General features: G+C 47.7%; 1 protein-coding gene across 1 annotated transcript in view; it reads right to left on the reverse strand.

The window, feature by feature from the left end:
* Window positions 1–3,334: 3,334 nt before the first annotated feature.
* LOC144592277 (EF-hand calcium-binding domain-containing protein 6) overlaps window positions 3,335–15,873 on the reverse strand; it is an 88,277-nt gene continuing 75,738 nt past the window's right edge. The window contains exons 12-16 of the mRNA XM_078396806.1: window positions 15,346–15,470; window positions 12,119–12,362; window positions 9,715–9,887; window positions 6,650–6,806; window positions 3,335–3,580 (exon numbers count right to left, since the gene is read on the reverse strand). Of these exons, the coding sequence (XP_078252932.1) occupies window positions 3,335–3,580; window positions 6,650–6,806; window positions 9,715–9,887; window positions 12,119–12,362; window positions 15,346–15,470 (945 nt within the window). The remainder of the gene's footprint in view (window positions 3,581–6,649; window positions 6,807–9,714; window positions 9,888–12,118; window positions 12,363–15,345; window positions 15,471–15,873) is intronic.

Genomic DNA, 15,873 nt, shown 5'->3' on the forward strand with positions numbered 1-15,873 from the left:
GTATTCATGAATACCACCGGCACGGTAGAGTTGCTGCATTACAGCGAATGCAGCGCCGGAGACTCAGGTTCGATCCTGACTACGGGCGCCGTCTGCACGGAGTTTGTATGTTCTCCCCGTGACCTGCGTGGGTTTTCTCCGAGATCTTCGGTTTCCTCCCACACTCCAAAGTTTCCTCACACACTGCAGGTTTGTAGGTTAATTGGCTGGGTAAATGTTTTTTTAAAATTGTCCCTAGTGTGTGTAGGATAGTGTTAATGTGTGGGGCGGCGCGGACTCGGTGGGCCGAAGGGCCTGTTTCCGCGCTGTATCTCTAAAAATAAAAAATAAAAAAATCAATTACCTGACCAAGAACAAGCAAAAATTCACTATGCATTTCCTGCAACACAAAATGTTGTCATTTCTAGACCAGCTATAAAGAACATTAGGAAGACTCAAGGTTTTAAAAGGTGTGAAAGCAATCCATGTTTATTCTTTCACTTTGAGACGGCACAGTGGCTCAGTTGGTCAAGCTCCTGCCTCACAGCGTCAGATGCAGGTTCGATGCTGACCTTGGGGGCTGCCTGCGTGGAGTTTATGCATTTTCCCGGTGACCGAGTGGGTTTTCTCCAGGTGCCCCGGTTTCAAGAGACAATAACCATATAACCATATAACAACTACAGCACGGAAACAGGCCCGTTCGGCCCTACCAGTCCACGCCGACCACTCTCTCTGACCTAGTCTCATCTACCTGCTCTCAGACCATAACCCTCGAATCCCCTCTTATCCATATACCTATCCAATTTACTCTTAAATAATAAAATCGAGCCTGCCTCCACCACTTCCACCGGAAGCCCATTCCATACAGCCACCACCCTCTGAGTAAAGAAGTTACCCCTGATGTTACCCCTAAACTTTTGTCCCTCAATTCTGAAGCTATGTCCTCTTGTTGGAATCTTCCCCATTCTCAAAGGGAAAAGTCTACCCACGTCGACTCTGTCCGTCCCTCTTAAAATTTTAAAAACCTCTATCAAGTCCCCCCTCAACCTTCTACGCTCCAAAGAATAGGTGCAAGAGTAGGCCATTCGGCCCCTCGGGCCAGCACCGCCATTCAATGTGATCACGGCTGATAATTCACAATCAGTACCCCGTTCCTGCCCTCTCCCCATACCCACTGACTCCGCTATCCTTAAGAGCTCTATCTATCTCTCTCTCTTGAAAGCATCCAGAGAACTGGCCTCCACTGCCTTCTGAGGCAGAGAATTCCACAGATTTACAACTCTCTGACTGAAAAAGTTTTTCCTCATCTCCGTTCTAAATTGCCTACCCCTTATTCTTACCCCTACCCCTTATTTCCTCCCATATCCGAAAGAGGTGCAGGTTTTGTAGGTTAATTGGCCCTCTGCAAAATTGTCCCTGGTGTTTGGGGAGTGGATGAGAAAGTGGGATATCATAGAACTAGTGTGAATGGGTAATCGATGGTCGGCGTGGACTTGATGGGCTAAAGGCCTGATTCCATAACATAGAAACATAGAAAATAGGTGCAGGAGGAGGTCATTTGGCCCTTCGAGTCAGCACCGCCATTCATTGTGATCATGACTGATCATCCACAATCAGTAACCCGTGCCTGCCTTCTCCCCATACCCCTTGATTCCACTAGCCCCTAGAGCTCTATCCAACTCTCTCTCAAATTCATCCAGTGAATTAGCCTCCACTGCCCTCTGTGGCAGAGAACTCCACAAATTCACAACTCTCTGAGTGAAAAAGTTCCTTCTCACCTCAGTTTTCAAATGGCCTCCCCTTCATTCTTAGACTGTGGCCCCTGCAACGTATCTCTAAACTAATTTTAACTATCATATCATCATATCATCATACATATACAGCCGGAAACAGGCCTTTTCGGCCCTCCAAGTCCGTGCCGCCCAACGATCCCCATACATTAACATTATCCTACACCCACTAGGGACAATTTTTTTAAACATTTTTTTTACATTTACCCAGCCAATTAACCTACATACCTGTACGTCTTTGGAGTTGATTTTCTGAGCTCATTGACACCGACATTTCTCTGCATTGGATGAGAAAGTGGGATAAACATAGAACTAGTGTGAATGGGTGATCGACGGTGGGCGTGGACTCGGTGGGCTGAAGGTCCTGTTTCCATGCCGTGTCTTTTAAAAGAAAATATTTCACTCTCAAGAGAACTGTCGTTCTTGGCCTCACCACCACACCCGAATCGGTAATAAGGAAGGCAAATGCAATGCTAGCATTTATTTCGAGAGGACTAGAATATAAAAACAAGGATGTAATATTGAGGCTTTATAATAGACAATAGGTGCAGGAGTAGGCCATTCGTCCCTTCAAGCCAGCACCGCCAGCACTGGTCAGACCACATTTGAAGTATTGCAAGCAGTTTTGGGCCCCATATCTGAGGAAGGATGTGCTGGCTCTGGAGAGGGTCCAGAGGAGGTTTACGAGAATGATCCCAGGAATGAGTGGGTTAACCTATGATGAGCGTTTGACAGCACTGGGCCTGTACTCGCTGGAGTTTAGAAGGATGAGGGGGGACCTCATTGAATAGTGAAAGGCCTCGATAGAATGGATGTGGAGAGGATGTTACCACTAGTGAAAGCATCTAGGACTAGAAGCCATAGCCTTAGAATAAAAGGACATACCTTAATGAAGATGAGGAGGAATTTATTTAATCAGGGGGTGGAGACTCTGTGGAATTCATTGCCACAGAAGGCTGTGGAGGCCAAGCCAATGGATATTTTTAAGGCAGAGATTGATAGATTCTTGATTAGTGCGGGTGTCAGGGGTTATGGGGCGAAGGCAGGAGAATGGGGTTGAGAGGGAAAGATAGATCAGCCTTGATTGAATGGCGTAGTAGACTTGATGGGCCGAATGGCCTAATTCAGCTCCTATCACTTATGAACACCCCACCCCACTCCACCCCAAAGCAACGGTGGCGCAGCGGTAGAGTTGCTGCCTTACAGCGAATGCAGCGCCGGAGACTCAGGTTCGATCCTGACTACGGGCGCCGTCTGTACGGAGTTTGTGCGTTCTCCCCGTGACCTGCGTGGGTTTTCTCCGAGATCTTCGGTTTCCTCCCACACTCCAAAGATGTACAGGTATGTAGGTTAATTGACTGGGTAAATGTAAAAATTGTCCCTAGTGTGTGTAGGATAGTGTTAATGTGCAGGGATCGCTGGGCGGCGCGAACTTGGTGTGCCGAAGGGCCTGTTTCCGCGCTGTATCTCTAAATCTAAATCTAATAAAATGATCAAAATTGAGTTAAAGTTGTGATTCGAAAAACCAGAGAAATGGAACATCTTTAAAATGTACAAATTATTTATCATTTCACGATTTTGCTTTCTGCTCGATTTTCCTTTTTGTAGGTCTCTTCCAGGAACTTTTTGTAGTTGACTTTGCCTTCCATGTTCTCGTCAAATTTGGTCATGACGTGGTAAACCTCATCCTCGTTCAGGAGCAGGTCGCAGAGTTTGAGCACAGCGCGGAACTCCGGCAGGGACAGGTAGCCACTGCTGGTACTATCCAGCTTTTTGAAGGCTCGTCGCAGGGGCTTCCATTCACCCTGAAGCTGCACAGCACAAGTTAGACAGACAATTAGGTTTTTTTGGACTACCTTTCATCCATTGCAAATTTGCAGATGATACAAAGCTGGGTGGCAGTGTGAACTGTGAGGAAGATGCTATGAGGTTGCAGGGTGACTTGGACAGGTTGTGTGAGTGGGTGGATGCATGGCAGATGCAGTTTAATGTGGATAAGTGCTTGAGGTTCCTGCCTTCTCCCCATACCCCCTGACTCCGCTATCCTTAAGAGCTCTATCCAGCTCTCTCTTGAATGTATTCAGAGAATTGGCCTCCACTGCCTTCTGAGGCAGAGAATTCCACAGATTCACAACTCTCTGACTGAAAATGTTTTTCCTCATCTCCGTTCTAAATGGCCTACCCCTTATTCTTAAACTGTGGCCCCTTGTTCTGGACTCCCTCAACATTGGGAACATGTTTCCTGCCTCTAACGTGTCCAACCCCTTAATAATCTTGTTGGAATCTTGATAATCTGCAGATGGAACTAGTAGTGTAGATGGAACATCTTCGTCGGCATGGGCAAGTGGGCTGAAGGGCCTGTTTTCATGCTCTACGGTGCTGTGACTAGAATTGCCTTTTTGTGGAGTAGTATTTGTAATCTGCAACCTATTTACAACCAATATAAGAATTTGTAAAGGGGAAACAGTCTTCATAAATTGATGTAGGAAAAAAACCTGCAGATGCTGGTGAAAATCAAAGGTCGACACCAAATGCTGGAGTAACTCAGCGGGTCGGGCAGCATCTCGGGAGAGAAGGAATTGGTGACGTTTCGGGTTGAGACCCTTCTTCAGACACAAAACGTCACCCGTTCCTTCTCCCCAGAGATGCTGCCTGACCCGCTGAGTTACTCCAGCATTTTGTGTCTACCTTCATAAATTGATGTTTAGTATTATTAAGTTATTGTATAAGACACAGGAATTCGTTTCCACAATGTGAATTGGCGATAATGGGATCTATGAATTAGGGGTGGGAGGACGAAGGGATTTGAAACTGTGTCATTGCCTTTATGGTGACTCTTTTGTGAACTTTATGTGCAAAAGCAACAAAAAAATTGCACTACCCTTAGCAAGGTACAAGCGACAATAAGCGTAGGAATGAACTGCAGATGCTGGTTTAAATCGAACGTAGCCACAAATTGCTGCAGTAACTCAGCGGGACAAGGCAAGTGTCCTGTCCAAGTGTCCTTCGAGACCCTTCCTCAGACTGAAGAAGTCTGAAGAAGGGTCTGGACCCGAAACGTCACCCATTCCTTCTCTCCAGAGATGCTGTCTTGTCCCGCTGAGTTACTCCAGCGTTTTGTGTCCAGAAGTGACACTAAAGTACCATCATCGTCAGAAACATTTAAAAGCTCCTCTCGAAATTGTCAAGAAAAAAAAAAGCTGTCTTGGCAAAAAAAATATTCTTGCGGAACAAAATATCTAGCACTAAACATTATTCATGTTATACCCTTTATAATGTATCTGTACACTATGGACAGCTCGATGGTAATCATGTATTGTCTGTCCGCTGACTGGTCAGCACGCAACACAAGCTTTACACTGTACCTCGCTCGGTACACGTGACTATAAACTAAATTTAAACTCAAACTCACAAGAAATGGAATAGCATGATATACTATAATCAGTGGTCATAGAGCGATACAGTGTGGAAACAGGCCCCTCGGCCCAACTTGCCCACACTGGCCAACATGTGCCAGCTACACTAGTCCCACCTGCCAACATTTGGTCCATGTCCCTCCAAACCTGTCCTATCCATGTAACTATTTAAGTGTTTCCTAAACGTTGGGATAGTCCCTGCCTCAACTACCTCCTCTGGCAGCTTGTTCCATACACGCCCCACCCTTTGCGTGAAAAAGATACCCCTCAGATTCCTTTAAAATCTTTTCCCCTTCACCTTGAACCTATGTTCTCTGGTCCTCGATTTACCTACTCTGGACAAGAGACTCTGTGCATCCACCCGATCTATTCGTTTCATGATCTTATACACCTTTATAAGATCTCCCCTCATCCTCCTGCGCTCCAAGGAATAGAGTCCCAGCCTCCCAATCCTTGATTATGCTGCTGGCCTTGCCGAGGCAGCGTGAGGTGTAAATGGAGTCAATGGAAGGGAGGTTGGTTTGTGCGATGGAAAGGTGTAGGAAAAAGTAACTGCAGATACCGGTTTAAATCGAAGGTAGACACAAAATGCTGGAGTAATCCAGCGGGTCAGGCAGCATCTCGGGAGAGAAGGAATGGGTGACGTTTCGGGATCGAGACCCTTCTTTAGATTTAGAGATACAGTGCAGAAACAGGCCCTTCGGCCCACCGGGTCCGCGCCGCCCAGCGATCCCAGCACACTAACACTATCCTACACCCACTAGGGACAATTTTTACATTTGCCCAGCCAATTAACCTACAAACCTGTACGTCTTTGGAGTGTGGGAGGAAATCGAAGATCTCGGAGAAAACCCACGCGGGTCACGGGGAGAACGCACAAACTCCGTACAGACAGCACCCGTAGTCGGGATCGAACCTGAGTCTCCGGCGCTGCATTCGCTGTAAGGCAGCAACTCTACCCCTGCGCCACCGTGCCGCCATCTTCAGACTGATGGAGATCTGAAGAAGGGTCTCGACCCAAAACGTCACCCATACCTTTTTTCCCGAGATGCTGCCTGACCCGCTGAGTTACTCTAGCATTTTGTGTCTACCTTTTGGTCTGTGTGATGGTCTGGGCTGCGTTCATTGGCTATATTTAAGAGGGAGTTAGGTGTGGCCCTTGTGGCTAAAGGGATCAGGGGGTATGGAGAGAAGGCAGGTATGGGATGATCAGCCATGATCATATTGAATGGCGGTGCAGGCTCGAAGGGCCGAATGGCCTACTCCTGCACCTATTTTCTATGTTTCTATGTCTATGTTTCTATATCCACAATTGGCTGCAAATTTTTTTTTGGGGTGGAGCGTTCCCAAACCAAGCTGTGATGCATCCGGATAAAATGCTTTCTTCGGTGCATCTGTGGAAGTTGGTGAGAGTAGCGTAGTGTAATCGGTGCTGACCCGTGAGCCAGCGGTGATGGGTATTACCTTCTGACGGAGCCTGTCTGTGATGGTGTCCAGCCCGGTCCCATGCTGTGCGGTGAACTGACTGTTCGGATGCTGTAGCACGGCCATCATGTTGCTGCCCTCCCGCCACTGGTGTCTGCGCATTGCTAAAGGTCTCAGGAAGTCTATGTAGGAAACCCTGGCGAGCAAGTTCAGAAAAAACCCCAATAATCGCCGTTAATCATTTTGCGGTGGACATGAAACATATTCTTACACAATAGACAATAGACAATAGGTGCAGGAGGAGGCCATTTGGCCCTTCGAGCCAGCACCGCCATTCAATGTGATCATGGCTGATCATTCTCAATCAGTACCCCGTTCCTGCCTTCTCCCCATACCCCCTGACTCCGCTATCCTGAGAGCTCTATCTAGCTCTCTCTTGAATGCATTCAGAGAATTGGCCTCCACTGCCTTCTGAGGCAGAGAATTCCACAGATTCACAACTCTCTGACTGAAAAATGTTTTTCCGCATCTCAGTTCTAAATGGCCTACCCCTTATTCTTAAACTGTGGCCCCTTGTTCTGGACTCCCCCAACATTGGGAACATGTTTCCTGCCTCTAACTTGTCCAACCCCTTAATAATCTTATACGTTTCGATAAGATCTCCTCTCATCGTTCTAAATTCCAGTGTATACAAGCCTAGTCGCTCCAGTTTTTCAACATATGATAGTCCCGCCATTCCAGGAATTAACCTAGTAAACCTACGCTGCACGCCCTCAATAGCAAGAATATCCTTCCTCAAATTTGGAGACCAAAACTGCACACAGTACTCCAGGTGCGGTCTCACTAGGGCCCTGTACAACTGCAGAAGGACCTCTTTGCTCCTATACTCAACTCCTCTTGTTATGAAGGCCAACATTCCATTGGCTTTTTTCACTGCCTGCTGTACCTGCATGCTTCCTTTCAGTGACTGATGCACTAGGACACCCAGATCTCGTTGTACGTCCCCTGTTCCTAACTTGACACCATTCAGATAATACTCTGCCTTCCTATTCTTACCACCAAAGTGGATAACCTCACACTTATCCACACGTTCCAAAAAACTTATAAACGGATAGTGACTTAAAATCGTATAGAGACGTAGAAAATTATAAAAGGACTGGGACAAGCTAGATGCAGGAAAGATGTGCCCAAAGTTGGGGGAGTCCAGAACCAGGGGCCATACACAGTCTAAGAGTAAAGGGGAGGCCATTTAAAACTGAGGTGAGAAGAAACTTTTTCACCCCAGAGAGTTGTGAATTTGTGGAATTCTCTGCCACAGAAGGCAGTGGAGGCCAATTCACTGGATGAATTTAAAAGAGTTAGATAGAGCTCTAGGGGCTAGTGGAATCAAGGGATATGGGGAGAAGGCAGGCACGTGTTACTGATTGTGGATGATCCGCCATGATCACAATGAATGGCGGTGCTGCCTCGAAGGGCTAAATGGCCTCCTCCTGCACCTATTTTCTATGTTTCTACGTAAACAATTTAAACTCCTTTAGCAGAGTAAGTTAAAATCAACTTACCAAATAGTGAAAGGTCTGGATAGAGTGGATGTGGAGAGGATGTTTCCACTAGTGGGAGAGTCTAGGACCAGAGGTCACAGCCTCAGAATAATAGACATATCTTTAGAATGAAGATGAGGAGGAATTTCTTTCGTCAGAGGGTGGTGAATCTGTGGAATTCATTGCACAGACGGCTGTGGAGGCCGAGTCAATGGATATTTTTAAAGCAGTGAGAGATAGGTTCTTGATTAGTACAGGTGTCAGGGGTCATGGGAAGACAGGTGAATGGGGTTAGAAGGGAAAGATAGATCAGCCATGATTGAATGGCGGAGTAGACTTGATGGGCCGAACGGCCTAATTCTGCTCCTGGAACTTATTAACTTAAATGTGGTGCTGGCTCAAACCTGGTTTACTAGGTTAATTCCCGGAATGGTGTGACTGTCATATGTTGAAAGACTGGAGCGACTGGAATTTAGAAGGATGAGAGGGAATCTTATCGAAACGTATAAGATTATTAAGGGGTTGGACACGTTAGAGGTAGGAAACATGTTCCCAATGTTGGGGGAGTCCAGAACAAGGGGCCACAGTTTAAGAATAAGGGGTAGGCCATTTAGAACGGAGATGAGGAAAAACTTTTTCAGTCAGAGAGTTGTGAATCTGTGGAATTCTCTGCCTCAGAAGGCAGTGGAGGCCAATTCTCTGAATGCATTCAAGAGAGAGCTAGATAGAGCTCTTAAGGATAGCGGAGTCAGGGGGTATGGGGAGAAGGCAGGAACGGGGTACTGATTGAGAATGATCAGCCATGATCACATTGAATGGCGGTGCTGGCTCGAAGGGCCGAATGGCCTCCTCCTGCACCTATTGTCTATTGAGATGAGTCGGAATTTTTTTTGTCAGAGGGTGGTGAATCTGTAGAATTCATTGCCACAGAAGGCTGTGGAGGCCAAGTCAGTGGGTAATTTTAAGGCAGAGATAGATAGATTCTTGATCAGTACGGGTGTCAGGGGTTATGGGGAGAAAGCAGGAGAATGGGGTTACGGGGGGGGGGAGAAAAAGATCAGCCATGATTGAATGGCGGTGTAGACTTGATGGGCCGAATGGCCTGATTCTGGAAGCCGAAACTGTCACCCCCATTCCTTCTCCCCGGAGATGCTGCCTGTCCCGCCGAGTTACTGCGGCATTTCAGTGCCTATCTTCCCGGGAGGAAAGGAGAGACGTTCGGGAGGGATGGGCAGGGTGGGTGGATAAGTCGGGACGGAGCACACGACCCCCGCTTGCGCTCCGTGTGAATCCCACGGCATTCGCTGCTCCTTTGAGGAGTTTAATAACCTTGTTTCACTCTCTCAGTCCTGGAGACACTTCGTTGTTCACCATTAAATAGTCCCATTCTAAGGCAGTGCCTGCTTACAATGCAGTGTTTAATTCCCCGGGCAACTGCAACTCCGCTCTGAAACCCTCGCATTTTTAATCCAAAATACGCCGGGGGTAAATGTTATTGCCTTTGTCCGACGGAGGGCCGGGTCTAACCCAGCGGTCTGGGCGCACGAACTTAGTTGACCTTACCTTCCGTCCCCATTGACTCCGAATTTCTTCGCCAGCATTTCACACTCGTATTCATTCAAATTTATACACAGCTCGCTCAGGATGTCCTTAAACTCCTCTCTGCTGGTAAACCCGGTGCGGTAAGGGTCAAGTTCCTGAAATTCCTTCCTGAGGTCATCCCACAGGTAGTCCACCTGCAAGGCGAAGTCAGACCGAGCGGACTTGGAGGAGTTTGGTTTTACTTTGGAGATTCCACGCGGCGAAAGAGAGTGGTGAAGGTGTGGAATTCTCTGCCTCAGAAGGCAGTGGAGGCCAGTTCGTTGGATGCTTTCAAGAGAGAGCTGGATAGAGCTCTTAAGGATAGCGGAGTGAGGGGGTATGGGGAGAAGGCAGGAACGGGGTACTGATTGAGAGTGATCAGCCATGATCGCATTGAATGGCGGTGCTGGCTCGAAGGGCTGAATGGCCTACTCCTGCACCTATTGTCTATTGTCTATTGGCTATTGAAAGGCCCTTCAGCCCACCGAGTCCAACGCCGTCCACCAATCAACACATCAACATGAGAGGGATAGATCGGTCGGTAGTAGACCCACACAGTCTCTTGCACAGAGTAGGGGAATCGAGGACCAGAGGACATAGGTTTAAGGTGGGGGGATGATTTAATAGGAACCTGAGGGGTAACCTTTTACCCAAAGCGGGTGGGTTGTATGGAACGAAGAAAGCTTCTAAGGGGAGTAAGAGGCAACCGTGGCTGACAAGGGAAGTTAGGGATGGAATAAAAGTAAAAGAAAAGATGTATAAAGGTGAGAAAGTGTGAACTGCGAAGAGGATGCTAGGAGGTTGCAGGGTGACCTGGACAGGTTGAGTGAGTGGGCAGATGCGTGGCAGATGCAGTATAATGAAGATAAATGTGAGGTTATCCACTTTGGTGGCAAAAACAAGCAGGCAGATTATTATCTCAATGGTGTCAGATTAGGTAAAGGGGAAGAGCAACGAGACCTGGGTGTCCTTGTACACCAGTCGCTGAAAGTAAGCGTGCAGGTACAGCAGGCAGTGAAGAAAGCTGATGGCGTTTTGGCCTTCATAACGAGAGGATTTGAGTACATGAGCAAAGAAGTCCTTCTGCAGTTGTATGGGGCCCTGGTGAGACCACATCTGGAGTATTGTGTGCAGTTTTGGTCTCCTAATTTGAGGAAGGACGTCCTTGCTATTGAGGCAGTGCAGCGTAGGTTCACGAGGTTAATCCCCGGGATGGAGGGACTGTCATATGAGGAAAGATTGGAAAGACTGGGCTTGTATTCACTGGAGTTTAGAAGGATGAGAGGGGATCTTATAGAAGTGTATAAAATTATAAAGGGACTGGACAAGCTAGATGTAGGAAAAATGTTCCCAATGTTGGGGGGAGTCCAGAACCAGGGGACACAGTCTAACAATAAAAGGGAGGCCATTTAAAACTGAGGTGAGAAAAAACGTTTTCACCCAGAAAGTTGTGAATTTGTGGAATTCTCTGCCACAGAGGGCAGTGGAGGTCAATTCACTGGATGAATTTAAAAGAGAGTTAGATAGAGCTCTAGGGGCTAGTGGAATCGGGGGATATGGGGAGAAGGCAGGCACGGGTTACTGATTGTGGATGATCAGCCATGATCACAATGAATGGCGGTGCTGGCTCGAAGGGCCGAATGGCCTACTCCTGCACTTATTTTCTATGTTTCTGTGTAATATGAGGGGGATATATCGGGCAGACTCACAGAGTCTCTTGCACAGAGTGGGGGAGTCAAGGACTGGAGGACATAGGTTTAAGGTGAGGTGGGGGGGGGGGGGGGAGGGGAAGATTTAATAGGAACCTGAGGGGTAACGTTTTACACAAAGGGCGGTGGGTGTATGGAGCATGCTGCTGGAGGAGGCACAGTAGTTGAGGCAGGGACAGCAGTAACGTTTAACAAACATTTAGACAGGTACACGTTTAGGGCAGGTTTAGAGGGATACTAGACAAAATGGACCGGTTGGGCCCAAACCTCTCCTGCATTGGTGCAGCACCCTCTCCTCCCCCCCTCCCCCTCCCCCAACGCCCCTTATCCTCCCTCCTCCCTCCCCCTCCCTCCCCAGGAGATAGATTTAAACTTTAAAATGCGAATAACTTTAAAAATATAACACCTATTTCAATGCAACTTCTTCCACTAGCACCAAAGGGACGACGGTGAGCAACGTGGGCCTAAAGGTATCATGCTACCGTGTACCGTTTTGTCCGTAGTTCAGGAACAAACAAACAAACAAATGAGAGTTTTAGTACATATAGATATGTAGATGGGACGTGTTGCCTGGTGTGGGCAGGTTGGGCCGAAGGGGCCCGTTTCCATGCTGTGTGACTCTATCTATGACAACGAGGCGACCGCCCTGTGTTGAGCCATAAAGCCAAGAAACTCACCTTTGCACGCACACTATCGACCAGGATGTCGGACGCACAGTTGAGGTTTTTTGAGCGCATCCTCAGATCACAGTCCCCCTTCTTCGGGGGGCTGATTTTGGCGTTGGGAAAGCAGGCCGACTTGGGGGAGTGGCCGAAATGTCTCACGAACTCCAGGAAGTCCAAGGTCTTCTCTTGGTTAGTGATGAGAGTTTTCCACAGCCTGCGAATCTCGCCTCGGGTTACCTCAGGGCAAATGTCAAAGCTGGGAGGGAAACGAAGAGTCCATTCATGATTGATTCAAGATTCAAGATTCAAGATTCAATTTATTGTCACATGTACCAATTAAGGTACGGTGACTTGGACAGGTTGTGTGAGTGAGCGGATGTTTAATGTAGATAAGTGTGACGTTATCCACTTTGGTGGTAAGAATAGGAAGGCAGAGTATTATCTGAATGGTGTCAAGTTAGGAACAGGGGACGTACAACGAGATCTGGGTGTCCTAGTGCATCAGTCACTGAAAGGAAGCATGCAGGTACAGCAGGCAGTGAAGAAGGCCAATGGAATGTTGGCCTTCATAACAAGAGGAGTTGAGTATAGGAGCAAAGAGGTCCTTCTGCAGTTGTACAGGGCCCTAGTGAGACCGCACCTGGAGTACTGTGCACAGTTTTGGTCTCCAAATTTGAGGAAGGATATTCTTGCTATTGAGGGTGTGCAGCATAGGTTTACTAGGTTAATTCCCGGTATGGCGGGACTATCATATGTTGATAGACTGGAGCGACTAGGCTTGTATACACTGGAATTTAGAAGGATGAGAGGAGATCTTATCGAAACGTATAAGATTATTAAGGGGTTGGACACGTTAGAGGCAGGAAACATGTTCCCAATGTTGGGGGAGTCCAGAACAAGGGGCCACAGTTTAAGAATAAGGGGTAGGCCATTTAGAACTGAGATGAGGAAAAACGTTTTCAGTCACAGAGAGTTGTGAATCTGTGGAATTCCCTGCCTCAGAAGGCAGTGGAGGCCAATTCTCTGAATGCATTCAAGAGAGAGCTAGATAGAGCTCTTAAGGATAGCGGAGTCAGGGGGTATGGGGAGAAGGCTGGAACGGGGTACTGATTGAGAGTGATCAGCCATGATCGCATTGAATGGCGGTGCTGGCTCGAAGGGCTGAATGGCCTACTCCTGCACCTATTGTCTATTGTCTATTGTCTATTGACCTGCGTGGGTTTTCTCTGAGATTGTTGGTTTCCTCCCAAACTCCAAAGGCGAGCTGGTTTGTGGATTAACTGGCTGGATATAATGTACAATTGTCCCTAGTGTGTATCGGGTAGTGTTGTTGTGCGGGGATCGCTGATTGTTGTGGACACGGTGGGCTGCAAGGCCTGTTTCCACACTGTATCTCCAAACTAAACTAAACTGAACTAAATTAAACTCGTCTTCTCTGCCTGCACATGATCCATATCCCCCCCATATCCATGTGCCTGTCTGAAAGCCTCTTAAATGCCAATATATATCAATTTGTATCCCACACAAACACCATACTGTAGGCATGATCATTCCGACGATAAGGAATGTGAATGCTCCATTGAGATAGGACATAGAACATGGAACTCTTCGGCCGAGCAACAGGCCCTTCGGCCCACAATCTATGTGCTGAACATGAAATCATTAGACCTAGGAGCAGAACCAGGCCGTTCGGCCCATCGACTCTACTCCGTCATTCAATCATGGCTGATCTATCTTTCCCTCTCAGCCCCATTCTCCTGCCTTCTCCCCACAACCTTCGATGCCTTTACTAATTAAGAACCTATCAATCTCCGCTTTAAAAATACCCACTGACTTGGCCTCCACCGCCGTCCGTGGCAACGAATTCCGCAGATTCACCACCCCCTGACTAAAGAAATTCCTCCACATCTCATTTCTAATGGCCCCTGCTATTATTCTGAGGCTGTGCCCTCTGGTCCTGGACTCTCCCGTGACTGAGAGAACCCTTTCCACGTCCACTCAATCCAGGCCTTTTAGGTTTCAATGCGATGCCAAGGTAGACTAATCTCTGCCTGCATGTGATCCATATCCCTCCACTCCCTGCATATCCATCTACCCATCCAAAAGCCTCTTAAACACCGCTATCGTACTTGCCTCCACCACCACCCAGTGTGTTCGAGGCCCCCTTCCACTCTCTGCGTAAAAAAAGCCTTTCCCCGCACATCTCTTCTAAACACAGCCCCTCTCACCTTAGAGCTCCGCCCTCTAGATTAGTGAAGTACTTTCCCTGTATTAAGCAGTGAATGAATAATACTTTATTGCCACATAGAGTCATAGAGTGATACAGTGTGGAAACAGGCCCTTCGGCCCAACTCGCCCACACCGGCCAACAATGTCCCAGCTACCCTAGTCCCACTTGCCTGCACTTGGTCCATAACCCTCCAAACCCATCCTATCCATGTACCTGTCCAACTGTTTCTTGAACGATGGGATAGTCCCAGCCTCAACTACCTCCTCTGGCAGCTCGTTCTACACACCCACCAGCCTCTGTGTGAAAAAAGTTACCACTCGGATTCCTATTCAATCTTTTCCCCTTCACCTTGAACCTGTGTCCTCTGGTCCTCGATTCCCCTACTCTGGGTGAAAGACTCTGTGCATCTACCCGATCTGTCCCTCTCATGATTTTGTACACCTCTATAAGATCTCCCCTCATCCTCCTGCGCTCCTTGGAACAGAGACCCACATGTGACAAATCACATTGACATTCTTTGTTTTGGTCGCCCAAGGTATGCAAAGAGTTGCCACATGAAGGGCACCAACAAAGTCACAAGTATCCCATTTTAACATTCAACTAAATGAGCAATAAAACATTTCTCGCAATATTCATAAGGGGTAGGCCATTTAGAACGGAGATGAGGAAGAACTTTTTCAGTCAGAGGGTGGTGAAGGTGTGGAATTCTCTGCCTCAGAAGGCAGTGGAGGCCAGTTCGTTGGATGCTTTCAAGAGAGAGCTGGATAGAGCTCTTAAGGATAGAGAAGTGAGGGGGTATGGGGAGAAGGCAGGAACGGGGTACTGATTGATAGTGATCAGCCATGATCGCATTGAATGGCGGTGCTGGCTCGAAGGGCTGAATGGCCTACTCCTGCACCTATTGTCTATTGTCTATTGTCTATTGTTATCATATCTCGTTATCATATCTCCGTAGTTATCATATCTCCATCTCGATAGGACCATTTCTTCACGAAAATAAAAATATTACCTTTTCAGAAGCCGATACATGGTTTCTTGGTTCAGTCGCTTTGAATTAATTTCATCCAACTGTTCAAACTCCCTCTCAACCTCTTGGTATTGCTTATATAACAAGGCTTTAATAATCTTGAAGAGCTGTGTTGGGGGGAAAAGAGACTGCATTGACAAATAACGCTTGGCTGACTAAACTGATTGAACGACACGCCAGTCCACTCCGGCCATCAATCACGCATTCACACTAGTCCTACGTTAACTCACTTTCGCACCCATTCCCTACGCATTCGGGGGCAATTTACAGAGGGACAATTAACCTACAGACTCGCACGTCTTTGGGATGTGGAAGGAAGCTGGAGCACCCGGAGGAAACCCACGCAGTCATAGGGAGAACGTGCGAACTCCACACAGACAGCACCCGAGGTCAGGATGGAACCCGGGTCTCCGGCGCCGTGAGGCAGCGGCTCTACCAGCTGTGCCACCACGATTCGTGCCCCCATGCCACCCTGCCGGTAGAAAAACTTCATTGCTGGTGTATCTTTGT

Source organism: Rhinoraja longicauda, chromosome 3, assembly GCF_053455715.1.
Source record: "Rhinoraja longicauda isolate Sanriku21f chromosome 3, sRhiLon1.1, whole genome shotgun sequence".
Taxonomy (NCBI): Eukaryota; Metazoa; Chordata; class Chondrichthyes; order Rajiformes; family Arhynchobatidae; genus Rhinoraja; species Rhinoraja longicauda.